Source organism: Malaclemys terrapin, chromosome 14, assembly GCF_027887155.1.
Source record: "Malaclemys terrapin pileata isolate rMalTer1 chromosome 14, rMalTer1.hap1, whole genome shotgun sequence".
In the NCBI taxonomy this organism is placed as follows: Eukaryota; Metazoa; Chordata; order Testudines; family Emydidae; genus Malaclemys; species Malaclemys terrapin.
Genome location: NC_071518.1, coordinates 4478158 through 4500264, shown reverse-complemented (window position 1 = coordinate 4500264; position 22107 = coordinate 4478158). Strand labels below are relative to the sequence as shown.

Below are 22107 nucleotides of genomic sequence, written 5' to 3'. Positions count from 1 at the left end.
TAGAGCGGAACAAAGACTCCATTTCTAGTCACGCATCAAAGCTCATTTCCCTTCCACCCTGGGCAATGCAGGGTTTCTATTGATTCTGGTGAGGCTGGTCTCCAGACGTATTCACTGAAGGCAAAGCATTCTTCAACATTCAGCCACAGAGCTCTGCATTAACTAAATGTCCAGAGTCTGAAACAAACCCACAAAAACCAGACACGTCAGGACTACCGCAGCAAATGAGTCCAGCCTGACACACTGTGTACTGAGCCGATGCAGGTGTTCCAGGAAAAGGTGGTACTCCCCTTGTTTTTAGCACCTTCCGTCCAAAGAGCTGGGTGCTTTTCACACACTTCAACTTCCTATCCTCCTGGAGAACTCGGCAAGCATCATCTCCATTTTACAGTGAGGGAAACAGAGACTAATACAAGGAGTTACGTGGAAGGATCAGGACCCCCAAGCTCCTAGTCATAGAATGTCAGGGTTGGAAGGGACCTCAGGAGGTATCTAGTCCAACCCCCTGCTCAAAGCAGGGCCAATCCCCAGACAGACTTTTGCCCCAATCCCTAAATGGCCCCTTCAAGGATTGAACTCACAACCCTGGATTTAGCAGGCCAATGCTCAAACCACTGAGCTATCCCTCCTGGACTAAGAACCCATAAACTTTGCCTCAGTGTCGTCAACCTCAAACTTTCCCTTCCCCTGCAGTGGTGCCGTGAGCTGGCTGGTTGCCATCTTGTATCCCAGAGGTGTTTATATTTCCATGTTTGTGAAGTGCTTTGGGATCCCTTGGGAGGAAGGGCATTCTCCGGAGTCTTGCCATGACTTGTACGTGTTTACAGAACGCTGAACTGCGCACTGCATCAGGGACTTCTTTCCTGAAGGTTCAAGCTCAGCTGGACACGGAAGCAGCTGCGTCCCAGATTTGGCTTCACCTTGACACAAACCTGGAAGCAGATCATAGCCACATGGATGTGGAAACAGCTGTGACCCAGATGTGTCTACCTCTTAGAGTCTCTGAAGTTTGAAAGGAGTTACCCACACACAGGGCTCTCAGCCCCTCGCGCTGGCTGCCAGTTGTCCTTGCAGAATTCTGCACTGAAGCATAAGGTAACGGCCATAGGTCTCCGAGGGGCATTAATAGTTACACTTGATTCTGAAACCATGATAAGGTCTTTAGCCATCTTGGCCCTTGCATCTTTTGACTCATAGTTGGGTCCAACAGCTAGTCATACCTTCACCAGAGATTTGACAGACATTGATCTAGCTAAGGAATTTGAATGGATTAATTAACCTTAAAGATGATTCACAAAGGACAACGTGCCGGTATCTTTTTTGTGTTCTGCATGATTATAAATCAAAACAAAAGAGTTTTGTTGTTAATATAGGGGTTTGTTCTTGGATTTTGCTGTTGTTTTGCATTAGAAATCACAGGACTTGACTTGTGTTATTTACTCGAGGACCTGTTGGAGGTTTGTTAATAAAGGCTAAGATTTCGTCATGGCTATTTTTTAGTAAAAGTCATGGACAGGTCACAGGCAATAAACAAAAATTCACAGAAGCCCGTGACCTGTCTGTGACTTTTGCTGCTGCGGCTCCATGGTTTCTGAGCTGTGTGACAGCTGCAGGGTGACCATATTTCCCAAAAAGAAAATGGGACATCCCTAGCCGTTCACCCAAGGTGCCCCCCACACACACACATGAGGCTGTCATCCCTTGCTGGAACCTTGCAGGGGGCCTCCTGTCTCTGCTGTTGCCTGTTGTTGGAACCCTGCCAGGGCCCCACTGGCTACCAGTTCAAGTCCCGCAGCTCTTGGGACTGAAGCAGAGCATGTCAAAGAGGTCTCTGGCAGTCATGGATTCCATGACTCTGTGTCATAGACTCATAGACTTTAAGGTCAGAAGGGACCATTATGATCATCTAGTCCAACCTCCTGCACAACACAGGTCACAGAATCTCACCCACCCACTCCTGTAACAAACCCCTAACCTATGCCTGAGTTATTGAAGTCCTCAAATCGTGGTTTAAAGACTTCAAGGTGCAGAGAATCCTCCAGCAAGTGACCCGTGCCCCACGCTGCAGAGGAAGGCGAAAACCCTCCAGGGCCTCTGCCAATCTTCCCTGGACATAAACATAGCTGTGAGAGCTGAGTGGTTTTCAAAACCAGGTTGCTTATTTAGGTGCATAAATATGAATTTAGGTGCCTAACTTTAGACACCAAAGTTAGAAAATGTTGGCCTTTGATGCCTCTGTGCCTCAGTTTCCCAATCTGTAAAAAATAAAAAAATTATATTTCACAAGGATATTGTGAGGTTTATTAATGGATATTGTTAAATTGCTATGGGATGTTTGGTCAAAACAGCAAAATGTGAATAGGTCAGGGCTGTTATGACATGTCAAATCATGGAGGGGGAATCGAGTTTTAGGTCAACAACTTTAATTCAGGGTTGGAGTATGAAGCAAAACGAACTAGTAATGCTGACAAGCCATTAAAAAGCCAAGTCTAAAGGTTTCCGTGTGTTGATTGGAAACCCACATCTGTTTGCTAACAGACATGCTGGAAACTCTGATAAGCTTGGAGGGAAGCACTGGGCTGGAGGGATAAATTCTGGTGGAGGGGGGAGGAGCCAAAGTGGTGTGCTTCAGCAGCCTATCTGTGCATTCTTTCCCCGTTGCCTGAAGGTCTCACAGGATCATCCCTCACCTTATTATGAACTCGTAGTGGGCCCCTTTTTATGCTCAGTTATACAATTAATTCATTTATCTCTATTATTAATTGTTATTATTCTTTCTTGTATTCTAGTAAGCCCAGGAACCCCGGTCACGCGCCAGTATCCCACTGTGGGAGGTACAAACACACGCTCTCGAGGCCACTGAAGATATTGGTCTTTGAAAGGGCATGAATGTCCCTAGCACCTGACAGCAGAAGACACTGCACTTTTTAAGTAGAAAAGTGACTGGAGACAAGGTCTCTGATCTGTTCCCTGGCCCGAGTGTATCATGCCCTATGCACTTGGAAGAGGTCTCAAACACCAAAGTATAGCACCATCTCCTCTAGAATCCGCAGAGGCCTGCCTGTCCACAGGCTGTGTGGAGCAGGGGGAGGGGGTAGAGCCTGGGGGGTCTCCTTGGCTGGAATGTCTGATCACTTCACAGTCTTTAATGCCCCCCCATTTAATTATCCCCATTGCACAGCTGAGGAACCAAGGCAAGGAGAGGCTAAGTGACATGCCCAAGGACCGAGGGGAAATCTGTGCCAGAGCAAAGACTTGACTCCAGATCTCCCCTAGCCCCAGCCTGGCCCCTGACCACTGCACCACCCTTCCTCTCCAAATGATTGCAATGTGCGTGTGATACCTACCGCGGCACCGCCCATGCTACGGACCAGCGCATACCCGGTCTCTGTCTGAGCCGGGCACATGGGGGGGGCTCTCCCCCGCGGCAGCAGACGCAGAGGGGTGGGGACGGGTTGCGGGCGGTGCCTTTCCGAGAAAACTGGCGCCAATTTTCCGCGCGGGGCCATGTGCGCAGCCGCGCCAGCCAGGGGGCGGGGCTCCCGCGGAAGTTTGATACATTCGGCGCGCGGTGGAACCCGCGGCTGTGCCAACGTTCTAGCGCGCCGGGCTCGCCACGCACGTGTGGGGCTTTCCCCCGGATCAGGCCCCGCGAGGATGGCGCAGCTCAGGGTGACCGATTTCTTCTCCCACAGTAAAAACCCCGCCCGGGACGGACCGCTGGGCACGAAGCGGAGGAAGACCCGGGCCGCGGGAGGAGTGGCCGGGGAGACGCGCCGGGCCGCCCGCTCCAAAAGCCGGCCTACCCCAGCCCCGCTAAGGATCCCAGCAGGGAGCGGCCATGAGCCCCGGGGGAGCCTCCGAGAAGCCAGCCCGGGAGCAAAGCTGGTCGGATTGGAAAAGAACGATAGGGCGGCGGTGAGCGCTGCAGCCGGGCTGCCTCCCCTGAGCCCCCAGCAGCAGCTGCTGCTGGCCTCCCCCCACACCCCGGTGCGCCCCGATCCCAGCGCCCCACAACCCCCGGCACGGACACTGACCGGCCGAAAGCGGTGTAGACAGGAACTGGACCAGGAACTGGAAGCGGGGCGAAACGCCGGCCCCCTAGCCAGGCTCCCGCCCCAGGAGACCGGCAAGAGAGCGGCCAGGAAGAAGCTGGTACTGCCCGCAGATGAAGACCCCCAGGGTACAGCGCAGGAGACGGTAGGTACCTCCCTGAAGGCCCTTGGCCAGCCCGGACCCACGCGAGACCCCTGGACGAGGGCAGTTTTGGCTCCGCAGATCTGGGTTCTCTTTATAACGGGGCCTCTGTGGGCAGCGCTGGGTCTGAGGCCTGCGACCAGTGGGCGGCCTTGTTGGGACCTTCCGGACCGCGTGTTACTCGCCTGCTGCCGGCGAACAGGGCCCTAACTGCTCCCCCGACCTGCGCTGAGGAGCCAGTGACAAAAATATCAGCAGGGAAACAATGAACAGCGTGTCTCGTAGCGTTGTTCTTGTGCTGATGACTTCACAGCCCATTGACACGCAAACGGGGCACATCCCTGCGGGCAGCAAACCTGAACAATGCGTTTGTAAGAAACCCCAATTGCGGGGCTCGTAGGGGTCCTGGTCACAGGAAGGAAGGACTCTTCCCGTGTTGCTCGTACTGGTGTTAAGAACATTGGGAGTTCTAGTGTAGACAGGTGCTGGTGATTCGTGCAACCTGGAGATTAGATCCCCTTCGATAAGGGCAGGGACTCAGTATTAACAGCCTGCAGCAGCTGGTGGCCCATCTCTGCCAGGGTTTCGGATATTGCAAACTTGTTGGAGCAGAACTAGTGTAGGAAATGTTTTGAAAATGCTCCTAGTGTAGACTGACCGGGCCAGGATGGAATCCCTAATCCCAGGCTGTGATGGCTGGTGCAGGGCTGATGTTACGAAGTGTGTGTTTGGGGGGTGGCGAAGTCAAAGAACAAAGGCTGTCTGTTCGTTGCACCACACTGCTCGGACCTGGATTCACTAGGTATTGAAAATCTGATTTTGACTATAGCTCTAGTAACTTGCTGACTCGTAGCTATGGGAAGGTTTCTCTCCCACTAAAACAGGGAGACTCTTTGGCAGCGAAGGCAAAAGGTTCTAACAGAACAAATTCCTGTTGCAGATTTCCAGCCCCTGCTCCAGTGCTGCCCTCAGACCCCCAACCCCATCCTCCCTTAACAAGAATGTGAAGAACTTGGTGAATGTGACCCTCTCACCAGGTCCAGAGAGTGGGCTGCAGTCTGGCCTGGCTACAGTAGAGGGAAACGTAAGTCTTAAGCAGGTATGGAAAGAGCATGAGTTCTCTCTGAGACTGGGAACGGAGCTCTGCCAGTAACTCTGTGCTCTTCTGCTCTCTCACCCTCCGAAGTGGCTTGATGGTGCATACAAAACCCCTCACTCTTAGCCCTGCAGCAGTATCTAACTGCATGTTAACACCAAGGGGGAATGGAACACAAGCCGGGTTGGGGTAGAATTCCCACAGAATCTCTTATCACTAACCCACTTCTGTCGTCCTTGAGATGCCAGCATGTGCCTGGTATGTTCAGCAAGTGGGCTGTACCTAGATTGGCCCCCTGCGTGCTAAATAAATGATGGTATAGGAGTATAAGGGACACTTGGAGCTCTGCTGACCCTCCAATAGAACAACCGAGCATTACTTGTAAACAGTCTTCCAGCCTAAAAGTCCTGTATCTGTTACCTTCCCACTCCCCCTCCCCATCCCAGGTTTCATCCAGGGAGCTGAAACACCGCCTGCAGAGACTCCAGGAGCTGACTTGGAAAGCCAAACTGCCCGCTTGCCCCTCCGAGACCTGCAGTGACTTGAAAAGCCGCCTGAAACAAGTGCAGGAGCTAGAATCCAAAATCCGCAACAGAAAGGCAGAGGAGGGGAAGGGATCTGGACAGCAACCATCCAAAGAGACCTGTGAGCCAACTGCGGAAGCCAGGTGAGAAGCCACCTTTGGGGATAGCTGGAATCAGAGCTTCACCTTTAGTGTGTGTTTAACCTGGTGCTGAAACAAAGTCTGGGACAGTAGACCTGGGGTTCCAGTTAATTGCCGTAGTCAGCGATGGTAAAACTAATGCTGCTCTGGGTTTCCTGAAGGGTAATTACCACCCACGAGGCAGAGGTAGAATGTAGCCCAAGGCACTTGGGTAGCAAAATGCTGCAGCTCTCCAGTGGTCTCTCAAACATCCATGTTTCTGATGTTTAAAATCCAGTAGCTGGGGTTCAGCATAGATGGGATCGTTATACTCCAAGACCAAACATCTCCTGCTTGCCCAGTTCACCCAAGTAAGTGCGCCAGCACTAAATGGCTGAAAATGAGCAGCTACTTCTGAAACGTCTGCTCCTGGGCACTAACATGGCATTGCGAGAGGGATCCCTGAGAGGTGACCTGCTGCCGCCTACGCTCTGGACAGCAAAAGCGGGTGGGCTTCTTTGTTGAAGCAGAGTGCGCCAATCTGGGGGGGAGACTTCAGCAGGGTCACTTGAGGAAAGCGCTACACAGATGCTATAGTGAACTTGGGATGAAACTCACACGTATCTTACTGCTATTCTGATGGCTAAGAAAAGAGACTGGAATACATAGCACAGCCTCAGAATTTGAGCTGGACCTTTTCAGCTCATCCAGTCCATCCCCATCCTGCCAGCACAGGGTTGTTCCTTGGAGAACATAGAGGGAAAAGATGGCAGAGGTTGGGGCTTGTATGACCATCAAATCGCCATGTCAGCGCTGACTCAGATTTCTACCACACCTGAATCTGGCAGGCTTTCCTGCTGACCTCCTTTTTGAGTAGCAAACCACTTGCCAGTCTGTTCACACACTTGCTCACAGACACCTGGTGTTAATCTCAGGTTGAAGCTACTTGTTGTGGGTCTAATTCCTGGTCACTCTTCCCTTCGATCAGCGAGAGGGCACCTGCCTATCAGCGATTCCACAGCCTTGCTCAGGATCTTCCCCCAGGTCTCACGCTGCCCTATAAATACAAGGTACTGGCAGAGATGTTCCGCAGCATGGACACCATTGTGGGGATGCTCTTCAATCGCTCGGAGACGGTAACCTTTGCCAAGGTCAAACAGGGTGTCCAAGATCTAATGCACAGGTAAGTTCCTCCTCCTCCTGCCGGCGGGCAGCTCTCTAGATGAGGAATTGCTAGAGAGCTGGCGGACTCAGAATTCAGCATTCCCTGTAATTGTGCTAGCAGCAGAACAGCTGTGAACTTTTCCAGTCTTGTGCCTCGTACAAAGCAGATGAATCCTGACCTCCTTAGATGCTGCTCATGGTGCAAGTGCACTGGAAGGGCTGGGGCTGTCTCGTGCAGACTTCCCAGGCCTTCGCAGAGGGACCTAGAGAAGCTGACAGGGAAGGGTTGCGGGGGAGGGGGTTGCACCTGTTCTGGCTACCCGTGATAAATTCTGGTTGTAACCTTTTCCGTCTAAATGAGGACAGGCTCAGCACAGCTGAGGAGTGTGGCATTGCTGGATGTGTCCACGTGTGGCATTGCTGGATGTGTCCTCCTGGGGGAGGCGTCTGTGATGCTGGCACAAGGGAAACTTGGCTAGAGCATGTGGAGTGACTCTCACTCCTTCCTGCTCTACCTGCAGTACCTCTTACAAACAGATTTCCCATCCCAGGGGAAAACTCGGACTATCTCCACATTGGAGAGCAGACCTGAGGCACAGACATTCCATGACTTGCCCAAGGCCACAGAGGAAGCCAGTGTCAAGACTGGGATCAGACTTGGAGAGCCCTTGGCTCCCGGACCTGTACTCAGACCACTTCCCAGGACAGAATTTGCTCTGTAACTTGTAGCTTCTCTGTCCCTTGCTGTTGACTCCCATATATACGCAGGCAGGGACTCTGACTGCTAGGACCCACATGTCACATGGGTGTCACTGATTCCTGGGGCCCCCCATTGCTCTGGTTTCCATCAGGCTGCTGAGTTAAGCACTTGTTGCTAATGCTCGTTTGTGTCAGCGCCGCTACTTAATTTCTGACTCTTCCCGCAATGCCACAGGCAGTTTGAAGAGAGGAATGTGGGTCAGATCAAAGCCGTGTACCCCACTTCGTACAGATTCCGCCAGGAGAAGAACATCCCAACCTTCAGCAGTTTCTTGAAGAAATCCAGCTACCAGCTCACTGTGGAGCCAGTGCTGGGGGAAGGTATGTGCTGCAGCATATTGTCTGCTCAGAGCCCTTGTGGAGGAGACCTGGCTGGCAGGCTGGGCTCTAGCTCTCTCTCGGATACGATCCCTAGTGGGGCTTGTTGGGAAAGGATGTTTGGGTCTCTGGAAACCTTCCCCAAATGAGTTCACTGTGTCTGACGGAACTGAGACAATCTGGCTGGCTGGTTCCCGGAACGTGGGAAAAGTGGGGAGCAGCTCTGACCTGTTCCAGCAGTGGGTCAGGCATGTAAAGCTATTGGCTGGTAATGGAGCTCTAAGCTGGCCTTTCCCAGGGGTTCCTTTGAAACTGGGCTCAGAACATAACCTGTCGATGGCACTCCCGGTTCTGGCTACACTGGTGCTCTGCATTCATCCAGGTGCTGATCTGTGTATTTCCCTGGGATGCAGCAGCATAGCAGGTCGGGGCGGAGGGCTGGCTCTGAAGCAGATGACCAAGTTCAGCGTGACTAGCAGAGAAGGGGCTCTGGTGCCCTGGAGGCTGTTGCTTCCTGCTCCAGTACTTACAGCTGCAGTAGTGTCAGATCTGGGGTGCTGCAGCCAGCTCTTCCTGCCAGTCCGTCCCCTGTAGCTTTCCCAGTTGCAGGACCTGCAGATAATGAAGGACCATCTCTCCCCTCTAGAGGAGAAGGTAGATGGCCGCCCGCACCTGTCAGCATCACGCTTGCTGGAACGCAGGAGGGTATTCAGCAGGAACCTGGTGAACATTGTCAAACAGCATCACAAGGTGAATGACTCGGGTTTTTTGGTATCATGGGGAGACTGGTATAGACCATGGGCCATGCAGACTGAGTGAATCTGCCATCTGTGCATGCAGCCATCTGGAACCTTACTATTGTTCGGGGGTGCTGTGTTCTCCTGTACTCCGTGAAGCTAAGCAATCGTCTCTTTAAAAATATCTCCAATTCAGAAGCTCCCCATCATGTGATGATGAGACCTGCTCTGTTTTAGGTGAAAGCCAACAAGTGACCCTAAGAGATCTGGGATTCCCCAAGACACTTTTGATATCTAGAGGCAGAGCTAAGAATCCACTTAACTGAGGGGCCTGGGATCCAAAATAAAAGTACATGGTTGAACCACCAAACCGTTCAGTCCGTGGACTCCTAGGAAGGGAGGGGAGAGAAACTGAAACATTGAGACAAGGATCAGGATTCTCCTAACAATAGAGACTGTCCTGGAATCTCCGGGGTCTGGTTTCTCATAGACACATGACACTAAACTCTGCTAAAAGCACAACACTGCAGTGAGGTAATGGCTAGCTCAAGGGTAACACAACCAATCTCTTATTGGGTATCTGACTTGCAGCATCTGACACACAACTCTTTTCACTCCAGACATTCATGGCTTCCCTCAGCCCCCCAATGGTCATACCAGATGACAAGCTGACCAGATGGCACCCTCGCTTCAATGTAGACGAGGTGCCAGACATAATACCAGCTGAGTTGCCCCAGCCCCCTCAGGTGGACAAGCTGACCACAGCGCAGGACGTGTTGACCAAGGCCCGGAGCATGATGACCCCAAAGGTAAGGGACAGAGCTGTGTAGGCTGGAGTACACGGCACCAATATTGGATGGTTGTGATGAACTTGTTATGCCCTCTCACATCTGTGATCATTGGTACTCCTGTGACCCAGGCGCAGTAATACTCAAGCACCCACTCCTCCCTGGGGAGGAAACTCCACGTTCGACTCTTCCCTGCTATCGATCAAAGACCCTGAACTATTAATCGGCAGTTGGGAACCATCCCCCTAGCCTCAAGCGTAGGCTCCCTGGGTACACCTTGCAGCTCCCCCATGTGACCTCTGACTCTCCTTCGTGTGGACAGATGGAAAAGGCTCTTGCCAACCTGGCTCTAAGAACAGCTGAAACCAGCCCAGGAAAGCATGAGGACCCCAAAGCAACACCCACGGCCAACACCTCCAGTGCCCTGAAAGGGGTGTCCCAGGCCCTGCTAGAGAGGGTGAGTAACTTGGTTGTGACTGCAGAGGGAGTGGCCCCGACAAGGGGGGTCTGGAGGGTGTCTGACCCAACCCCCACTAACTTCCGTTCCCTTAGATCAGAGCAAAGGAGGCTCAGAAACTGCAGGCTCTGATGACCCGGAATCCACAACAGGAGGAGCGGCTCGTCATGATCTCACGGCTGCCAGAGATGGCACGCCTCCTACGCAACGTGTTCGTGGCTGAGAAGAAGCAGGCGCTGACTATGGAGGTGGCATGTACGCGGATGCTCGACAGCTACCGGACCACAATGACCTCTGGTAATAGAGGGGGATGGGAGAGGGGTTTTTGCCTCTGGCATGTGAGATTCTAAGATACCTGAAGAGCCTACAGTGAGTTCTGAGTCACGAAATCCAACATCTCCTGCCACCCCAGGAGCAGAGGTATAGCTGAATGCTAGGAAGCACTAAATGGGTACCATAATACCTGCTTACCTCTAGGGGTTGCTATGGCTACCATATTAAACTACATTTTTGGTAGCTGAAAAGCTGTCATGGAGTTAGCCGTAGTTGGAGGATCCCTATGGACAGAGCCTTTACTTTCTAGCCTCACTTCTAACTCATGCTCAGCTTGCTAGTCTTGCTGGCTTCCTGGAACAGTGTCAATGGAGCAATAGTAAACATTTGTTTTCCTTCAGTGGTCTCCCTAAGACCTATCTTGGTGGAAGCGAAGGGTCTAGTCTTTATCAGGCAGCTCTATGCTCCCCCAAAATGCCTAGCTGCTGCACCCACCCTAAGAGTAGTTTGCCTGTCAACGTAGAAGCTGACACTACTTCATCTGCTTGGTAATGGGAGTTCTGTAGCCTCTCCCCCAGACATGAGAATCTCAGGGGTAGTCTAAACTCCTAAAATAACTGCTGTAATCTGATGGAGAGAGGAGTGGGAATATTTTTATAGGGCTTCCTTGTGTACCAGCAGTGCCAAGCACAGCTGTGTAATTGATGGCTAAACTCAGTCTGGAAGCAAGGGCTGGGAGGAAATTCACCTTCATGGTTCTGTGATTTGGGTAGGGAGCAGAAGCCAGAACTGCTGCCCAGTGTGTAATACACTGGCTGACAGCTGGGAGAAGCTGTTTGAAACTAACTTGCTGATCACTTCTGGTTCTCTGCAGGTGAAATGGAGAAACACCTACACCTCTTCTCAGAGTTGCTGCCTGACTGGGTCGTCATCCATCCAATCAGGAAAGACACCTACATCAAGCTGGACAAGAGCATGGACCTCAATGTCCTTATGGAGAGACTGACAAGGATGATTGAGGAGGAGAAGCTCTGATTCTTGGGGGGTGGGAGGGAGATGGCTGGGGGTGAGACCTTGATTTTAATTAGATGTGCCTCTGAATGTAGCAGAGATGGGGCTCTCAAGGTCTTGCAGAGAACTCCCCTTTGGGGTGCTTGTGACCTCACTGGTTTCTACCTATGCACAGGAAACGGAGAAGGTAGACAAACCTCTTTGATCTTGGGTTTTTCGTTTGGCACAGTTCTGGGCAACTCCCCTGGCCCTCAAACATGAGGGCTAATGTTATGTTCACTACTGCATGCCCTCCACCAGTAGGAGGTTGCATTTGGCTTTCCTACCTAAATTGCTCCCTTTTTTTAGCTCTCAGTGCTCTGTTACTATGGGCAACTTCGTACAACAAATAAAAGTGCTCAGGCCACAGTGGGAGCAGGGGTGTTTGAGCATCTCTGGCTGGCATGGCCTTAGTTACATAAGCCAGACCCCCTCTCTGAACAATGATGTAATGTTTAATTTCCTTGAACAAGTTTCCAGTATGACAACTTGCATCCATTTCTTCCATTAGCTGAAGGTGCTGTGGGGGTGGATGGGATCATATGCCATTTCTCATAAGTGAGAAATAAGAAAAATGGAATTTCCTTTGGAAAAAAATAATCCCAGGGGCTCTTTTTAATCTGTTCTGTTTTAGAGAGAGAGAGAGAGAGAGAGAGTGCATCTCAGACCACTCCAGCTCTGATGTGTTCAACTCCATGTACATATTGTTGAAAGGTGTTGGTATTAAACTTTTAAATGATTGGCAGTAGCAGTGCTCCCTGCTTTAATGAAAGCTCTTGCCTTAACCAGTGGGCTGCTTGAGGTGCTGAGGCTTCTCGGCAGCAGAACTTTGTGAATTACCAGTAGAGGGAAGGCTTGGGGTGTCAGCCAATTCAATTCATGCAAAGAGACTTCTTGGAAAAAATGAGCAGGGGTTTGCAGAGAAATGACTGCAGCTTTTGTACATACAGGCATGGCTGAGAGCACAGTTTAGTGTGTGAGGGTCGGTACCTAATCAAAGGTTAGGCCTTCAAGGGAAGGGAACTGCTGACAGCTTTTGGCCACTGCAGCATAATCTAATTAGCACAAATGAAGAATGCTCTGTACCCCCAACTGTTGGTTCATGTACCACTTTTAACATGTGTTGTGAATTGATAGAACATTAAGCTCCTGTTGATGGAACCCTGCTCTGGATGGTCCATGCTGTAAGTCTGAGGGGGGACCCTAAACCCCTCTGGCACATCACTGAGGTGCCATCCAGGGCTTTGTCAGCTCAGAAGGCCTCAGGATATACAAATACTGCTTGGAGGAGTTACCTCAGAGGTGCAGGTAAGGAACAGGTCTTCCTTGCCTCAAGTACTAGGACATGAATGTGAGTTACTGCTCGTTTATACCAGAAGTACAAACAGTGAGCACCTCTGTTCTTTACACTAGGTAAACTACAGCCAGGCTGGCCCATCTGATTGAGGGAGCAGATTCAGAAGGTGCCTATTTGCCCCCAGAATGACTGCAGTAGACAGGCTGGTAGTGCACATGCAGGAGCTAACATTAGGTAATGACACAAAAGAAGCTGTTGTGTAACAGAACAAAGCCAACTTACTGCTTTTCACTAAGAGTAGGAAACAGCAGTAATGTGTGGCAGATAAATCTGATCACATCTAGTCTGAACTTTGGCACACACATCTCTGCAATCTTGAGCAAATCCCTTGTACACCACTGCCACCTCTTGGATTTTAAGGAAAACACCTACCCTCCTAACTCTCCAAGTGACAGGATCAGATGAAAATCTTAGCTTTCACATGTTTATAGCTCCCAGGTGCAGGAAAAAAGGCAGAAAACATGACCTCTAAAGGCTCAAAGGCAAATAGAGCATGCTTTTTAACCACTTGGGGATTAGCAGTGTTGCTTCTATCAAAATGGAGATACTCAAACCCTCCCCCAGGGTAAGACTGATGTCCAGTGCTCTATGCTAAGAACCTGAAACAAAGCTAGCTTTCACCTACCCTTAGGCTGGCATGGTTCCACTGAAAAAAGTTTTCTTTATAGTGAGATACCTAAGAGGTGTTACCTCCTACTGTAAAATCCTAATGAAGAGAAGGCACTAGTTTTTACCTTGATGTAAAAGGTTGAGGGGGAAGAGACAGGGCTGGCCACAACTAGCTACAGTAAGGTAAGAACTACAGGGCTCTTTCACACTCAAGACAGGTAACTCAAGTTAGCTAGCTCAGTATAAAAAACTTGCCCTGCAGCCAGAGAGGGTACAGGCCAAGCCTTGCCTGCAATCAGTTTCTGGCACTGCATGGGGCCAGGGCTGTGCTTTGGCAGTCAAACAACATATTTGTGACAGTGCTGCAGCTGCTTTCCATGGGTCTTTTGGGTGGAACTTAATTTCTCCACTTCACAGCAACTCTCCTGCCTTTAGTGTCAAGTGTGCAGGAGAGGTACTGATTCTTACACAGGCTGGGCATCAAAGTTAAAAAATATCCTCTGGAGGCTTCCCAAAGAATTGGAATGTCCTATTTGGGGACTGGTGTCTCTTCCAGCTCTACCTGGTTCTGAAGCCAGGAGCAAATTAACCCCACTACTCCTATAGACCTAAGAAACTGAACATCTGATGTTTAAGGTTAACTACAAGTGCTTGGCTACACACCTGGAAAGCAAGCAGGCCTGGGGGATTGTAAAGGACACTTGGTCTGTACCACTCAAGCCCCACCCTTCAGAGCTAAACTCCACAACTCAGCCTGTAGACAAGTTGTATGGTTTCAGCAGTGTCACCCTACAGGTGGTTCTATCCAGTGGAGGGGGAGCGTACAGCAGCCTACAATGAAGCAAATGCCCAAACCCTCTCTATAGTTCCTACTCTAACAGCAAGCCTATTTGATTTAATGTGGCACTTGAGCTATTCTCCATGTATAAGGTGCACTTTCACAAACCTGTGGGGAAGCAACAGTTTCCTTGCCCTGTGCCTCAAGGCACTGAATAAGTAACTGCCTTTCTTTACCTTGCAGGATTAGATATTAGGTATTACAGTTGTAGGAGGGTGAGATTAGCGAGTCCCAAAGTTGGCTTCTCTAGCATCTTCCAGTGAGAGCTCAAAGGGCAAGGCTGGGGGAAGAATTCAGTAAGACCAGATATGAGGAAGATATGTTAAAGGTTCAGCTCAGCATGTAAAGCAATTGGGCTGGCCCAACTTCCAACCCTTTTGAATTTCACTGAAGTCACAAGATGGCTTGTTTCACTGGATGTTGGTTTCTTGAAGAGAAAGGGTCAGAGAAACACACACCAACTTCATCCTGCTACCAGACTAGTTGTGAGAATTAAAAGATCAATATTTGTTTACTAAGCAGCTACTGATTCAATTGAAGACACCCATTACAAATATTAGTTACAATCCAAAGCATCCTTTCTCATCCATAAGGAGATTTTGGTACCCTGGCTCTGATTGGTAAGTGTTTGTGACAGAGTTGGATGTTATAGCTAGATCACACACTGCAATTAGGAGTCTATTTTCTAAAAATCTGCCTATCAAACTTTGTCCACCATAGTAACTAGAATGCTGTTAATATTAGAGCTCATGCTAAAGCACTCAAAGTGAGCATAGTTCCACTTTCCCTTCCCTTTTTAGCTGTGCCAATACTAGAGGGTATTTTGGAACAAGGAAGTTGATTGGAAGTGGGGGGGGGGGGGGGGGAGGGAGACAACAGTATCAACCCAAGCTCCGAGTAACCTTTCAGTTTGCTGGAACCTGAGGCTAAAGGCAGAGTCCAGGGAACTTTACTGTATAAATAATAGAAGGGAGCATGTCAAAAGTTGCTCATCCTATCTCATGCAAAACATGCATGACATGCTGGGGACTTGCACCCATTTCATATATTGAACAAGTCACCACCGCTCCATTAGCATTGCAAATTGAAGAATTCCAATGTGTACAGTTCACAAGGATGACAGAACAGCTGTAACCCAAGCATGTGGATGCAGTAAAAGAGGCCATCGTACAGATGCCCAATACCATGTTAGTTTTCACTGATCTAGAGAAACGGATTCCTTCCACCCGACCACAAGAAAATCTCAAAGCCCTTCCTCATTTCTCACCAAACCCGCAGCTGTAGCAGTACACAGCAAAACCTAACACGAGATTGGAATGATACAAAGGCTTCTAAATGGTATTTTTAGATTGAAGGACAACTTTTTCCCCCACTCAAAACTACCTTCAGCTCTATCAGCTTCCCCAGAATATGGGGGCATAAACAGTGCAGCAAGTTTAGCAGAATTGAGCTGGAACAAGAGAGGTCTAACTGCCCTTGCTGTAATGGGGAGAAGCTTCCTACCTTCTTTAGAAAACAGGAGGGGTGGGTCTAATGATTCATTTGTACCAACTCTGCATTGCCATCTGCAGTCCCTGCCTTTCCCACATGAATAGCCCATTCCGCTGCCAGGAAGGAACACAAACGCACACAGCGTCCCAAAGGAAAGCAGAGAACATTGCATCCAATCTTCTGAAGCCAGATACGATGTTGAACTGTTTTATAATAATTCATTTCCATCTCTGGTATTTCTAATGAGCCTATTACAAAGTCTCAGCATGGTACTGACTATTTTTGGCTGAAAACAAAAGCCAGTACATGTGTCCCACAAAAGGCATCACCTCAGTTCTCCATCTAGCTCACTACTGCCCTTAGCAGCACCATTTACGCATTGATCTCTAAAAGGAAGTTTTAATCTTTGACTTGGAAAATAAACAGGAGTAGTTAGGATATAGCACCTGTTCAATACCTAAACTGAAGTCAAGGTTAGTATAGGAATGTATTATCCACACCTCCCATTCCTCACACCCAAAAACGTGCTTGTTGCCTTCAAACAATTGATCAAGATAAGAAACAGCAGAAGATCTTCAGAAGGCAGCCTCAATCAGACCATAGCAACCTTCTCTCATCTGAAGCTCATTAGTCATATTGCAGCAGAGAGTAGACTGGGAAGGGTTTCAGTTTTTCTGCCCCTTTCAGAGATTTTAACTCTATGACCACCACACACTCTAGGACATCAGCCTTCAGCTTCTTCATCAGCTCACAGGCTGCACACATGGTACCTGCACAACAGGGACGTTAAGCAGAGAGAGACACAATCACTCCAAGTATTACAAGCAGATACGGCACACAGTCTTAGTTCCAACTTTAAGCCATCGCTAATCACATGGTTAGAAGCATGCAAGCAGGTAACTTCCAATTTTCAGAAAGTGTCAGCGCACTGCAAAGCCAAGAATGAGACAATGGATTCCTACCTGGCTTTTCTTTTTTTTAAAGCCAAGCTGAACTCTGGCGGGCCTTAGGGCAGGGATTTCAGGTACTATAGTACAGTAATTCAAACAGACACAGTATAAACCCCAATTGGCTAACTGCTGCATCCCTCTCCCCATAAAGTCACAAGGACACTTTTACAAAGAGATTCTATCCTCTTCAAAGCAGCTTCAGCAGAGAACACCCTGAGATAGAATGAGCAATGCCAGTTACAGCACAACTACACATGGAGCAGACTTAACTAAGCGACTGCTCTTACCTCCAGTTGCAAGCAGGTCATCAACGAGGATCACTTTCTCTCCCGGTTCCAAGGCATCGCTCTGGATTTCAAGTTCAGCCTGCAGGATTGAAAAGGCAACTTTGTTCTAGTCTCACTTTATAGAGCACTGCTTTTGAAAATGTTAGCGTGTAGCAAAAAGCAGATATCACGTTCATCAGCAATAATGAAATCCTGACTTTCAGCACCTAAATACACAGGCCTGGAGCTAAAGGAGATCTTCAGAGTCCCAATCATGCACACTAACACAGTGTATTCTATTCCTTTTGTTAGATAAACTCTCCCAGAACAGCAGCCCAGATGGGACTGGAACTCCTGTATGTAATACACTGGCCTAAGCATGCATGATCAAGACTCCTATGGTTTTGGTGCAGAAAGTCCTCGGTTTCAGCCCTTTAGTGTCTATATCTATATCTGTCTATATATCTATACAGCCAGCCATGGAAGTATCTTTTCTCTGTCCTCCAAGAGAGATGAACCCATTCTACCTAAGGACTGACCCATGCAATGCTTATGACTACCACAGAACTTTGTACTATGCAAGGGAAGGCTTGCCTCAATAGTATTCAGCAGCATTAGTTAGCTAGCTAAGGCAGAGTTATCAAGTCTATGCTATATCTCTTCCAATAAGGGCCAGGCATGAACCCAGCTGCTGTGCAATAATTGTTTCCTGCTTTAAAACCATAAAAAAAGAGTATTTAACTGGAGCATTTACTGAAACACGCAAGAGTGGGAAAAAGTAATGGATATCTTCATGCAACCCTCCTTATTTCCCCCTTTCTTTTCCACTGGCCTTTCTCCAGAAGCACAGGACTTGCTGTCAGTCCTTTAACTAGGTTCCTCTGAAAATCAGCAGCCATTAGTTTTTATGCTCAGTACTCTTAATAATACATACACTCAGATTCAAGCCCCACCTAATAGCTGTCTGAACTAAGTACCTTTTCTCCAAAGATCTCAGAATAGTTTGCAAAATTTTAAGCCTCACACCATCCCTATGATGTAGGGACTAGTCACTGGCACAACCAGAATGGAATTTAGAATGCCTGACTCCCAATGCTGTGTTCTCATCACCAGCCCCAGAAGGGCTACAATGGCTGTGAAATTCTCTAGCACCAAATATTATTAGATGGGCTTCATCTCACCACCATCCTCATCCCCAAAGTAGCTCAGTGATCTCAACAAACAAGACATTAGCAATTACAGCAGTGTCCACCAAGGGTTCTCTTCTGGCTATTACCTGGCCATATTCAAGAGTGTATGAGACTGATTCTGTGGGACCCGGAAGCTTCCCCTTTTTTCGTATTAACACACAGCCAATCCCTAGTCTCTGTGCCAGAACTGGGCCAAAGAGGAAACCACGAGAATCCAGACCTATGGAAAGCAGAGCAGCAAAAACACTGTTAACAAAGGGAAACCGTTCAGCTTTCACTCTCTCTGCAAATGCTCAATGTTTCTGTTATCTTCCTGGACTCAGGGAGTCTAGCAGCTATTTGTACTGACTTGCAATCTCACCTACTTTGCATTGTATGTTTGTATTCACACAAACTTACTATGAAATGCAGCCTGGAACCTGGAGTTCCACAGTATCTATGTTAGAAGCTCCCTCTATTAGTTTGTGAACTGGTTCTTATCTGTACTGATAAGAAATTAAGTCTCAATATCAATTCAACTGTAGGGCCAGAAACTCAGTATCACATCAGGATGGGTTTACATGATCACAGCCACTAAGAACTGAATAGAGTCCACTAGACTCACTGACATTGGGTTATTGTCAAATCACCCCTCTTCCATTCAATACTTATTATTCTCCATGTCCTTAAACAATGTTAGTTGGAACAGAACAGTTATCTCCACAAGGCACAGCTATAGTTGGTCTGTAGCCAGTCATTCTGAGACAAGCGGAAAATGGAGAAACAGCTTGGGTCTTTGCTATTCATATAACACTAGACCTGGCTTAAAGGCAAGTTATAGACTAAGGAAGACAGAGTAGTAATTCACTTATATTGGCTAATTCACCGCTTACTGCTATTAAATCTTTTTAAATAAAGGAAATGATTGCCAAATGTTCATCGAGTATGTTCAACGCTCAGAACAGCATGTCAGAAAACTACAGCACAGAAATAAAACAACCATACACTAGTGTTACGTAGTTTGGTACAGAATAAAACGTTATGATAAACAGTCATAATGTTGCAATACCATGATGTTATATCATCTTTCCTGCCTCCTTAAAGGGGTTGTTTCTGACCTTTACTTACCGTGCAATCTTTGTATGGATGAACAGTAATGTTCTCTACTGTATTTTATTGAAGTTTCACTAAACATTTATCATGCTACCCACCCGCAATGAAGTCGATCTGTGGATAGTGTGTCCTCACACGATGTTCCAAAATATCAATCACAGTCCTGAAGGCTATAGGATCCTTTAGCAAAGGGGTGATATCACTAAAAACAGAAGAACAAAATGAGTTTTCCCTGGAACCTGAAAGCTACATTACACAGATCAGAGCCCACAGTTTACCCTCTCCATGTTTAAGAAGCTTGGTTTCCACAAGTGGATTTGAGTCCTCACTCCATTTCCAGGAGTTCATAATACCTGCAAAAGGGGCTACTTACAAGATCTCTTGAAATAGTGGTTGGATTCAGCACTGAGTGAAGAAATGTTTCCTATAACTAGACAGCTAGCAACTGCTGCTAGGATTCCCTAAGCACTTGTATTCTAACCCTTTTTTCAGATGCTCAGAACTTTCCAAAGTGTTCACATTCTAGGCTGAGAATTTCCAGACGGTGACTATTTCTGAGAATGTCTGAGCCAAAACAATTCAGATGTTTTGAAAATACGTGTGATGGAAAAATAACTTCTTATAATGAAATTCATACTTTTTTAATAAAAGAGTTCTAGCACTGACACAGTAATAGAAAAAAAGCTGAAACAGCCCTCATTAAGAAATGCCTTTGTTTGGGCATCTGCAGAGTGTTTTTTTATTTGCTGAGATATAACCCATACATATACCTGACCAATCTCAGCCACAGCTGATAAAGTGCTCAGATAAGAACATTCTGGGAGAGAGTTTGCCCCCCTCCACAAAGCTACACACCAGTTCAGTTTCACACCACGTGACTTTACTCCCATGTGTAACTGCGGGAAGGACTAAGGCCTAACTTGGCTGCTCACTGACCAAGTGACTGCAGGAGCCTGTGGGTCATGGGCTGTGCCCCTGAGCTCAGCTTCAGCGCACCGGGCAGAGGTGGGCAGAGGCTGCCTGCTGCGGAGCGAGCAGGGCAAAGGTCAGCACAAACCAAGGACAAACCTAGGCAGGCCAAGCGGGTCTATCCCCAGCGCCAGGGCAGTAGGACTCTGCAGCTGCGCCATCCATGTGCCAGGGCCAAGCTTCACGCTGTGCTCTAGTGTGCAGGCTGCACAAGTGTAATTGCACACGTCCTGCCCCCATGTCCCTCCCTCATCACCCCCAGCCCCCCCGCTCCCAGCCCCCTCACCCCCAACCTCCCTCATCACCCCAGCCCCCTTCGCTCCCTCATCCTCCCTAGACCCCCTCACCACCCCAGCCCCCCTTTTCTCCCTGACCCTCCCTAGCCCCCTCGCCCCTTTCCTCATCACCCCCAGCTCCCCTAAGCTCCCTAACCCCCCCATCACCCAGCCTCCCAATCCCTCCCTCACCACCCCAGCCCCCCTTTGCTCCCTGACCTCCCCCTCCCTCATGCTCCCTAGCCCCCTCGCCCCTTTCCTCATCACCCCCAGCTCCCCTTAGCTCCCTAACCCCCATCCTCCCTAGCCCCCCCATCACCCAGCCTCCCACTCCCTCCCTCACCACCGCCAGCCCCCCTCCACTCCCTGACCGCCCCCCCATCCTCCCTAGCCCCCCCTCCTCCCTCACCACCGCCAGCCCCCCTCCACTCCCTGACCGCCCCCCCCATCCTCCCTAGCCCCCCCTCCTCCCTCACCACCGCCAGCCCCCCTCCACTCCCTGACCGCCCCCCCCATCCTCCCTAGCCCCCCCTCCTCCCTCATCACCCCCAGCCCCCCTCCACTCCCTGACCCCCCCTCACCGGAAGAGCACCCCGGGGGAGGGGAAGTCCGGGAAGGCCCGGACCCGCTCCTCCAGCAGGCGCCGCCGCTCCCACAGATCCCCGCTCATGCTGCCTCGGGCACTGCGCAGGCGCCCCTCGGCCGGACTAGTGCCTCGCGCGCTGCTCGCGGGGAGGAGACCGGAGAGTGCGGAGGAAACCATTGCTGGAAGCGGAGGGGGGAATGCGGGGGAAACCATTGCAAGCTAGAGGGGGAAGCGTGGGGGAAACCATTGCAGCTGGAAAGGGGTGAAGGGTGTGTGTGTGTCGGGGGAACCATTGCAGCTGGAAGGCGGGGGAAGTGTGAGGGGGGAAACCATTGCAGCTGGAGGGGGGGGGAGTGTGAGGAGGGAGACCATTGCAGCTGGAAGGGGTGGGTAGTGTGAGGAGGGAGACCATTGCAGCTGGAAGGGGGGGGTAGTGTGAGGAGGGAGACCATTGCAGCTGGAAGGGGTGGGGGAGTGTGAGGAGGGAGATCATTGCAGCTGGAAGGGGTGGGGGAGTGTGAGGAGGGAGATCATTGCAGCTGGAAGGGGTGGGTAGTGTGAGGAGGGAGACCATTGCAGCTGGAAGGGGTGGGGGAGTGTGAGGAGGGAGACCATTGCAGCTGGAAGGGGGGGGTAGTGTGAGGAGGGAGACCATTGCAGCTGGAAGGGGTGGGGGAGTGTGAGGAGGGAGACCATTGCAGCTGGAAGGGGTGGGTAGTGTGAGGAGGGAGACCATTGCAGCTGGAAGGGGTGGGGGAGTGTGAGGAGGGAGACCATTGCAGCTGGAAGGGGGGGGTAGTGTGAGGAGGGAGACCATTGCAGCTGGAAGGGGTGGGGGAGTGTGAGGAGGGAGACCATTGCAGCTGGAAGGGGTAGAGAGGAAGTTGGGGCTGTTGCTGGTGGTGTGGCCCGGCGCTATCAGCACCTGCCCTCCCAGTGGCATCCATGAGTGCCCCGTGACAACATCCCCAGGGTGTTACCTTCCCTTCCACCATGACCACA

General features: G+C 49.8%; 2 protein-coding genes across 3 annotated transcripts; one reads left to right on the top strand and one right to left on the bottom strand.

The window, feature by feature from the left end:
* Positions 1–3558: 3558 nt before the first annotated feature.
* CDT1 (chromatin licensing and DNA replication factor 1) lies at positions 3559–15162 on the top strand. Of its 2 annotated transcripts, none has more exons than XM_054048843.1 (10): positions 3559–4200; positions 5138–5281; positions 5740–5960; positions 6925–7119; positions 8035–8180; positions 8824–8927; positions 9535–9723; positions 10025–10159; positions 10255–10456; positions 11307–15162. In XM_054048843.1, the coding sequence occupies exons 1-10, from the start codon at positions 3658–3660 to the stop codon at positions 11465–11467; spliced, it is 2040 nt and encodes a 679-aa protein (XP_053904818.1). In that variant the 5' UTR covers positions 3559–3657; the 3' UTR covers positions 11468–15162. The 2 variants fall into 2 exon arrangements, with proteins under 2 accessions (XP_053904818.1, XP_053904817.1); XM_054048842.1 differs by having other exon boundaries at positions 5138–5296.
* An 806-nt stretch (positions 15163–15968) lies between these two features.
* Positions 15969–21297, bottom strand: APRT (adenine phosphoribosyltransferase). The gene is made up of 5 exons (XM_054048845.1): positions 21101–21297; positions 19374–19477; positions 18270–18403; positions 17015–17093; positions 15969–16547 (listed from the first exon to the last, which is right to left on the bottom strand). The coding sequence occupies exons 1-5, from the start codon at positions 21280–21282 to the stop codon at positions 16405–16407; spliced, it is 642 nt and encodes a 213-aa protein (XP_053904820.1). The 5' UTR covers positions 21283–21297; the 3' UTR covers positions 15969–16404.
* Positions 21298–22107: the final 810 nt, after the last annotated feature.